This window comes from Contarinia nasturtii, unplaced genomic scaffold, assembly GCF_009176525.2.
Source record: "Contarinia nasturtii isolate CC-2019 unplaced genomic scaffold, AAFC_CNas_1.1 Cnas_scaffold_533, whole genome shotgun sequence".
NCBI classification, from domain to species: domain Eukaryota; kingdom Metazoa; phylum Arthropoda; class Insecta; order Diptera; family Cecidomyiidae; genus Contarinia; species Contarinia nasturtii.
Window position 1 is genome coordinate 323,194 of NW_022197885.1, and position 9,239 is coordinate 332,432.

Here is a 9,239-nt window from a genome sequence, read left to right on the forward strand (position 1 = left end):
AACATGAATGCGAGAAAATATTCGTGACCAATAACCAATGGACTATGGAACATTTACAATAGCAAAATCGATTGTGCGAGAGTGCAATAGAATTGGCATTGGCTTTTTATTCAAATGTAATAAAAGTTGACCATTTGCCATAAAATATTCCCTCTGTTCGTTGAAGTTCTTGATAAAATGCAATCGAATTTGCAATTTTAAATTGGAAATTGAATCGAACGAAGGGCCCTTTTTTGCCCCGTTCGCCTCGTTTTTTCTTATACACTATTTTAGCCGGTATTTATCTATTCTTCGTGGTTGTTACCTATACTTATGTATTGTATATCAACGTTACTGACAAACTGAAACATTTCATTGATGATGACAACGACGACGATGATTTCTATTCAAACCAATTGAAACGCATGACCATTACAGTGCCTGTACGAGTGTACTTTTGTGTGGCACAATGCAAAAGAAGGTCATGCGAAAAATATACACGATTTCGTTTATTGACAATTTTTTTCCATCTCTCTCTCTCTCTCCCTCTCTTCTCGTCGGTCACTTTCTTCCTCTCAGTGTTCGGTTCTTATTTAAATTTGATTTTCAATTAAATTCAATTTGAATACATGAAACCGAACACCATATTCCCTTCCATATTGCGTTGCCATTATCCAATTTGGTTTCTAAATTGTGCTGTTGCCATTCACCACTATGCATCCATCTAGTTCGTTGAACAAATTAAAAAGAACACGTTGAATTGGATGTGTACGAGTGAATATGGGCGAATTGGTGCACGGGCGCATAGCGACAGTGTGCTCATCGTTTTCCGTTAAAATTAAATTTAAAATGTTCATTCATTTCTTTTTTGTCGTTTTGCGTCATTCACGTGCTCTCTCTCGTTTCTTTTCGTGTTTTTATACTTTGTCTACCTCTGTGTGTGTATAACAATTCGAAGTTCTTTCTTTCTTTTTTATCTTGTTTCTCTCCGCACATTGTTAAATGACATTTAAATTTTACAGACACTGATGACATGGGCCAAATGGAATCAATTCGCTATGATCACAATGCACGACAATCACAACAACGAGGTGGAAATCAACAACAACACAAATCAATCAATACACTTAACATGATTAATTCGGTTTTGCTTCGAAAAACCGCCCTCAGCAAATTGTCAAGGTAAATAAATTCTCTTCATTAAATTGTGTGACTTTCTCAACGTTCCTTCAAGCATCTTTTGATTTTTTGTGTCTTATCATTTTTGTTTCATTTCATTTCACGCCGAAAATTTGTTTTATTTATATTTTAAACGTCTTTTTCAATTCGAATGACATTCTTTGTTCAACGATGAATATATGCGCATTGTATGTACAATGTACATGCCATCGATTCACTATAATGATTTTTAAGCGAGATGTCGTCCCGAGGATCTTTTCATTTCGTAAAAGTAATCATGTATTCCGAATGGAACGACACACTTTCTTCCTTGTGTGTTTAAGTACACCCTTGAGCTAGGCAGTTATTCGTGTATATCAAACACATTGTTGTCATTCAAATTTCGTATTCGGTGTGATTCATTTTACGCTGTGATACTCAATTTATATACTCAATGTGCAATACATCTATCTATATCTATATATATAAAAGTGAATGTATGTATGTCTGTCTGTGTGTTCCGGGTTGGCGTCCAAACGCCTCAACCGATCCGGATAACAGTGGTACCGTTGGAAAGGTCTTGGCCCGGCGGTGAACATAGGCACCATCATGGTCGGCCATCGTGGTTTAACACGGCCATTATGGTCAAAAAACCGTATTTTTATCGTACTTTTGTACTTTTTATTGTCAAAAAGGCGAGAATGGACCGTGGTAAACCGTGTTAACCATGATTGCCGACCATGATAGACCGTGGTAAATGGTTTAAAATGAAAAATTTTGCGTCGTCATCATCCGATCTATAAGGGTGTATGTATGGCAAAAAAAAAACTGTATGGAACATTGATGTGTCGTTTTTATTTTTGCATTTAATTTTCGCATATATTTCAATAGAATCAAGTTTTCAATTTATTTTTCTCCATCTGGATATCCCATTTCGGATTTTGAAATCGGTGTGAACGGAAATCCGTTTTGATTTTTAAATCAATATTAAGTTCATATCTTTTCGTTTAAAATTGGTATTGGATGATTTTTTTTCTCGCTCCTTCTGTGTTGATATTTGTAAAATAATTTCAATTTTTTGATTGATTGACCGTTTTTCGAATTTGAACCGTTCGAAGGTACGATATGCTGGTTGGTGTTACACGTGCCGAAGCATATTTTGCATTTAATTCGGAAGATGTGCAGTACGGCATCGAAGCTGATCGACGTGCAAAAATTCTACGAACATACGTTCGAAACACGTACAGTTACCATTTGAACGAAATATTAGCAACGATTGTTAACGAATATACCGATTGGGAGAGACCCATACAGCATCCAATTAATATCAGGTATTATTATTATTTGATTTTGTACACATCTTCCGGGCCTTTTATTTATAAAAATATGTTTTATTTTCTATTTTATTTGCCATTGAATCACATTACAGAGACGAAACACTGGAAGCTTTAAGTGACGCACAATATGTGGCACCGGCAGCAAAAACGGTCGATTTACATTCAGCCAATCATCGAAATTCATTCCTTTATGTCTTTGACTATCAAACGAAATTCGGTGATTTTCCACAGGTATGTAGTTGATTTATTGAGAATTTACCATTAAATTATTGCAGATTAACATTAGAGTATGATTTAAATGTCGACGTGTATCAACCATTCAATCAAATTTAATTGCATTACATTATGAATGTCTTTTTTGCCATTTAAATTGATTCAATCGCATTTTAATATTTTGTTGAAAATAGCGCCAGGGCTGCATTCATGCTGAAGACTTGCCCTATGGTAAGTATTAAACAGATAAAATAAACAAATAGTTATAAAAGAATTATTATATTAATTTTTTTTATTTAATTTCAGTATTTGGAGCCCCTCTTATTGGAGGATTCAATCATTTTGCTAGGTGAAATAAACCCCGTCATTACATTTTCAGCTGATTAAATTGATTCATTTCATTATGTTGATTTAATGCTAATTGATGCATAATTCGATCAACTCAATTTTAATTAACTAATTATTAAAATTATTATTTTTTTACTGTATATCTTTTGTTTGCATTTAATAGAAACTACACCAAATCGGAAGTATCATTATCGGAATCGGTCATGCTGTATTGGTCGAATTTCATTCGAACTGGGTAAGTAACAACATATAATAACATACTAATACTGCGGCATTTATCGATTGAAACTTAACACATATCACATTTTGCATATAGAAATCCAAATGAACCACCAGAACCTGAGCATGGAGGTCGACAAGAAAAAAGTCGCTTTAAAAATATCGAATGGACACCATACGAGACGGTGCACAAAAAATACTTGAATTTAGGTGAGCAATTTATCAATATAGTTTTTTAATACATAAAAAAAACCTCATTTTCACCTGATATAATTGGTTCTTCCGGTCCAAAACCTTGCAAATGAATTGATTTCGAATATTTTTTTGTTGCAATAAAATATTTAGATACGAAACCAAAATTAAAAACTCATTATCGTGCGCATCGTTTGTCGTTTTGGTTAAATTTGGTGCCTGATTTGCACAATTCTGGTAATGATGATGTTCCATATTCGCATCATCAATTGGTGGACGATGATTCGGATCGGCCACCTGTTGGTCCAACGGTGAAACCATTAAATCCACCGCAAGGCAAAGATCCCGGCCGAAATTCAAACTACTCATTATTTACCACCCAAATGTTTTCGCTATTGAATCTTTCGTCACAAAATAACAAATCAAATCAACGTGCCGGTTCATCGTCGAATGAATTCGGTGACGATCACGAAACAAATGAACTACATGGTGCCGGTAATGGTAATACAAATGATGATGGTTTTGCCGCATATAGTACAGCATTGAGTGTTACAATTGCCATTGGATGCAGCCTCTTAATATTGAATGTACTCATTTTTGCTGGGGTCTACTATCAAAGAGATAAAACTCGATTGAATGAACCACGAAATGGTAGCGGTTCAACTCAAATGGGACACGGTACACTGAATAGTGTGCTGAAGAAACGCAATGAAAATGGACAAATGCCAAATAATATTTGTGGTGATTTGGAAACACTTACGATCCATTCAAAAAGTGACCCGGCCACAATATTAAGTCATCATCATGCGTTACAACATCATCAATTGCCACCGCCCGAATTTGCTGACATACCACAACGGGCTCCGCCACCGCCAAAGCATGTCAAAACCATGACAATCATGGACGGTGGCATGAGCGTAGCGGCTGCGAATCAAATGCTTCCAGCACATGCGTTACAGTTAATCGGAGCCAATTGTACGGGCACATTGCAAAAGAAAAGCTGCGTAAAAATTAGTAATTCAGCTGCAAACAGCCAACAACATCAACAGCATCAACAACAACAACAACATCATCAACAGCAGCAGCAACAACATCAACAGCAACAGTGTCATAGTCAAAATCAAATGGATGAATTACGTGTGTGACGCTAGTTGAGCGTATACGAAAACACCAACACCATTGACACTGTATACGATGAAACTGTATTTTGAATTGTTGTTAGCTTTTTGCTAAAAAGAACAACTTGTTTCGTTTAGCATCTGATATTGACATTAATTGAACGGAAGAGAAGAAGAAGAAAAACCATGCTCTTACAATTTATTTGTCCGTTAAATTAACGACGATTTCCCATTTTCCCATTTTATATTACCAAAAAGACCCAGGAATATTTCGTTAATTATGTGCATCTCGCAGTTGTTTGAAAGGTAACCCATTTAATCTATCCATTAATGAAAAACAAAACAAAGTAGTCGGAATTTTAATTATATTGACGAAGGAGAACAAAAAATGCTCAACATGAAACATTATCATCAAGTATGCAATATAAATGGTTCTTTTTTTGTTCTAGAAATGAATTCAAATTGATAGATAAAACGAATTTTGTAAAAAAAAAAATACCACATGAATTTCAATAACGTGTAGGATAAAAAGAAAAATACCATTGCATCTAGATGTTCATTATTTCGTATCCAACATAACATACATATTATGTGGTATGGAAAAGACCATGATGGTTTTTCTCCATCAAAAATATAAATAAGCACAAAATACTCAATGATATTCGAAACACATTCGCACTCATTCAGTCTTTGCTCGTCCGTTGATGATAGTGAAAATATAACAACCAATCGACCAAACGCAAACACAAAATAGTGATTACTTAAAAAAATATCCTATAAATGTATATGAAAAGGTAAGCATTTTCATTAATTTAAAAAATTAAATGTAAATATGAATGGCTATATCACAAAAACACAAACATACATACATACATTCCACTATATCCGTATAAAAATGAAATAGTGCTATTTAAATTGCCGATGAAACGGAGCTGAGTTCCACACGTGTTTTTTTTTTGCTCGGAAACATAAAACATAAAGCGAAGAACGTTCAACGTTCACATTACATTTAAACGAATGAATGTTTGCACATTTTTTACATATCGACGATTCAACAGCTCTCATACAAGTGGAAAAGAGACGAATAAAATCCATTGAGAATTTGACCGAATGAATGCTGAATTTAATGAGCGAAAAATGCGCCATTTTTCTTTCACAATCTATATAAATCTTCATTACATTTAACCAAAAGTGATCTTATATTATTTTTTTTTAATTTATATTTTATTTATGTCGATTTAATTATATATTTTCGCTGAAATGTTCGATTGTTTGCTCATCAGTGCTGGTGGAGGCACTCGTTCAAAATGCTGAGAATTTTAATTGAATATTTTTTTATGGTATCCATACCGTTTCTCAAAAAATTGTTTCGCTTTTTATTTAGAGCGTTTTCGATTTATTTTTATTTAAAAAAAGACAGCAGCATACACATGTAATTAATGAAGGAAAAAAGTCAGCAAACCGCCACAGGTGATCATGTCATTTCACCCCGCATGCATTTCGCTCTATAGTTAAAATGCAATGTGTATAATTAGCTTATTGCTATGTATTTACAAAAATGAGCCCTAGAGATACGCACATATTTTTTCGGGAATGATTTTGATCCTATGAGCTCAAACAATCCAATAAATTATATCAATTAATAATAAATCAATGTAATTTAAATTCGCTCACTAATTCCGATTCTGCGGAGCTAACGTTGCATATTCATTATTGCAAACAGTGAAGATGAGAAAAAAATGCCCAACATGTACACAAGTAAAATGCTGGAGAAAAAAAGCACACGCATTGCAGAAAAAAGCCATTATCCATGCATTTTCCACAATTAATGTGAACATAAAAAGAGAAAAACAATCATCCATCGAATTCGTCGCGTTTTCCGGTGAATTCATGCAAAAATAATCGCCATTTATTTATTAAAAAAACATCTTTTTTTTCGCTCTATCTCGCTCAAAATTTCATTTCAATCATGTTGGATCGTCTGTAATACACACATAAATGTGAGCAATTTTGTCGTCAGCACCATGATGATTGAATCGCATTGAAAGAAAGTTGATACTGCGATAATATTAAAATGTTTATAGATTTATTGTAGACTTAATCCAAAAAAAACTCATAATTACATACAATTTAATTTGTGTCATCATGTTTACACAAACGATTGACCATTTCATTGATATGACAGAGGAAAGAAAAAAATAAACAAACAAGACTGAATTTAAAAAGCATGACTCAAACGTTAAAAAAAACCAACGACGCGAAAACCTCTAATGTTTTTCATTCGAGTTCATCTCAATACGTGAGAGAGTGAATCCATTCAAAACGATTGAATATTTTATATATTCATATTTAATAGATAACTTAATATGATCGCTAGTTAATTGACGAACAAATTAATCACAAGCTAAAGAGCGTTCATCATTTTTCATGGATCTGGTCACGTACATCGATTCTGGTCGATGCAATGACTTCTGTTCAGTTTTCTACAGGAAAATAACCTTTGTACAAAATGTAAATATCATCTTCTATCTGATTAAGTTATTAAAATTAAGTTAGATAAATTTTTCAAAACCAACAAAAAAACAACAACAACAGCGTGACAGAAACAACTATTTAACAGTGTGACAGAATGATTTAAACAGAAAAAAACAAAAACAAAATATAAAATCTGAGCATAGAAAAATTCATTGAAATCATCTCTATTTAAACTCGATATATTTATTGTAATAGGATCATAGATTAAATTATAAAATGGTTATTATAAAATTCAATATTGAATTTAGACGTTTTAATGGAATTTGATAACTAAATAAATGAATCGTAAAAACATTATACAAACAAAATTCAACAGCCCAAACCATGAATGACTATTCATTTTGCATGGACATTTTGTTCGGAGATATGGGAAGAAAATGAAGTGAAATTAAACCATGCACTTTACAATGATGATTCCATGGTACGAAAATTGAATGAAAAAGCGAATATATTTAAACATTTCCAGCAAAATACACACATAAACACCTATTTAATTCATTCAATTTTAAACCATTAGATCTTAAACTAACATTCATATTTATCCAAATAAAAAAGGAAGAAAAGAAAGAGATAAATACACTCGCATTTGAATATTGCGAGCCAATAAGCTGGTGATTGAAAAATATGTGAGAAAATAGTTAAATAAGTAAAAAAAGGAAAAATTAAAAAAAAGTATAATATGTTTAACGAGTTTAATCGATTGACCTATGAAAGCGAGAAAAGGAAGGAAAAAATCATTTAAATTTAAGTAAATTTATCACTATTTTAATCGGACTCATCGTTATTATATTTAATTAAGAATGAACACATTCAACGTACTACCGGACAGTAAACTAAAATTTAGTGTATACTTGAAAAAAAAACAACACACAAAAAGGAAAATCCATGGAAAAATGTTATACAGAAAAATAAAAACTAATAATTCAAATAGTTCATGTGTTTATATTTTGAAATGCAAATTGTCTTCCGGAAAATTCCCCATCAATTTTGAACAGAAAAAAGCGATGCATTGAAGTTGACAGTAGATGAACTGGTATATACATAGGTAAGTTAAACTTCAAATTTCATTCACTTTGATAAACAGCACACTTTTTTCCGCAATTATAACCAATTTTAAGTTAATTTTTATTGAAACGGCATAATTTTCCCCACCTCCTTCCTTTGTTTTTGCAATCGTATTAAACACATTCCAAATAACTTTATGTAATTAAATTTGATTATAAACCCCAATATTTATGGGTGTGTATTCATAATTGTTTGTCGTTGTGCAGCTATTTCGTGGTATATGATACAATTTAATATTACCAATTTCAGTTTTGGCTATTCATTCAAACGCTGATATTTGTAACATTCATTGCTTTTTAGAGTATTGCAGAAATCCAGTTTAAATGGGAAAATTAAATCAAACAAATAATTCGGAACAAATTGGTCAAATTCCATTTGTTGTATTACTTGAAATTGAATATCATGGAAAAATGCGCGATAATTTACCAAATAATTCCATTCAATTGCATTTATTTATTCAATATCATATGAAACAGTAACACAATTCAAAATACAAAGAGCTCACGTGGCTAAATCAGCACTGGGCATTTTATTTATAAGATTGTTTTGTACAGTTGCTAGAGCAACCAATTTGCGGATACTTTTGCTATAGATCAAAAGTATTTTCGAATCCATTTTTAAAATGAATAGAAGAAATAACAACAGCAACAAAATATAAAATGTCTTACATCCGTAAGATGAACTTTTCCGCACTGTGATCCACAACATGCATTTATTACGTATCTTTTACCGTAAATATGAATTCATGAGAAAACTGAATCTGATATAAGTTTGATTGACAATTGAGTGGTAACTTCCATACAAAATTTTCGTTTTTGAGCAATAAATCCAAAATTTTGTTCGAGAGGTACCCCTATTATGCATTGAAATCCCTTCAAATCCTCGGAATGTTATTTTTGTGTGAAAAAAATAACCTGTGCAAAGTTTCAGCTCATTACGATGTGTCGAAAATTATTTGTATCGCAAAACTACGTCATATTCATATCACTTTTGGAAGAAAAAATGAATTTTTCCCATGGATGGCCATGGGCATCACACCAGACATGACACTTCACTCTGTCAACCAAAGTCGCTC

At 32.5% G+C, this 9,239-nt stretch overlaps 1 protein-coding gene across 1 annotated transcript in view; it reads left to right on the forward strand.

The window, feature by feature from the left end:
• LOC116339893 (neuroligin-4, Y-linked) overlaps positions 1-7,981 on the forward strand; it is a 174,196-nt gene extending 166,215 nt beyond the window's left edge. Inside the window, exons 8-15 of the mRNA XM_031765976.1 lie at positions 1,002-1,161; positions 2,256-2,468; positions 2,567-2,705; positions 2,882-2,918; positions 2,994-3,036; positions 3,199-3,270; positions 3,352-3,464; positions 3,600-7,981. Coding sequence (XP_031621836.1) covers positions 1,002-1,161; positions 2,256-2,468; positions 2,567-2,705; positions 2,882-2,918; positions 2,994-3,036; positions 3,199-3,270; positions 3,352-3,464; positions 3,600-4,591 — 1,769 coding nt within the window. The 3' untranslated portion in view covers positions 4,592-7,981. The remainder of the gene's footprint in view (positions 1-1,001; positions 1,162-2,255; positions 2,469-2,566; positions 2,706-2,881; positions 2,919-2,993; positions 3,037-3,198; positions 3,271-3,351; positions 3,465-3,599) is intronic.
• Positions 7,982-9,239: the final 1,258 nt, after the last annotated feature.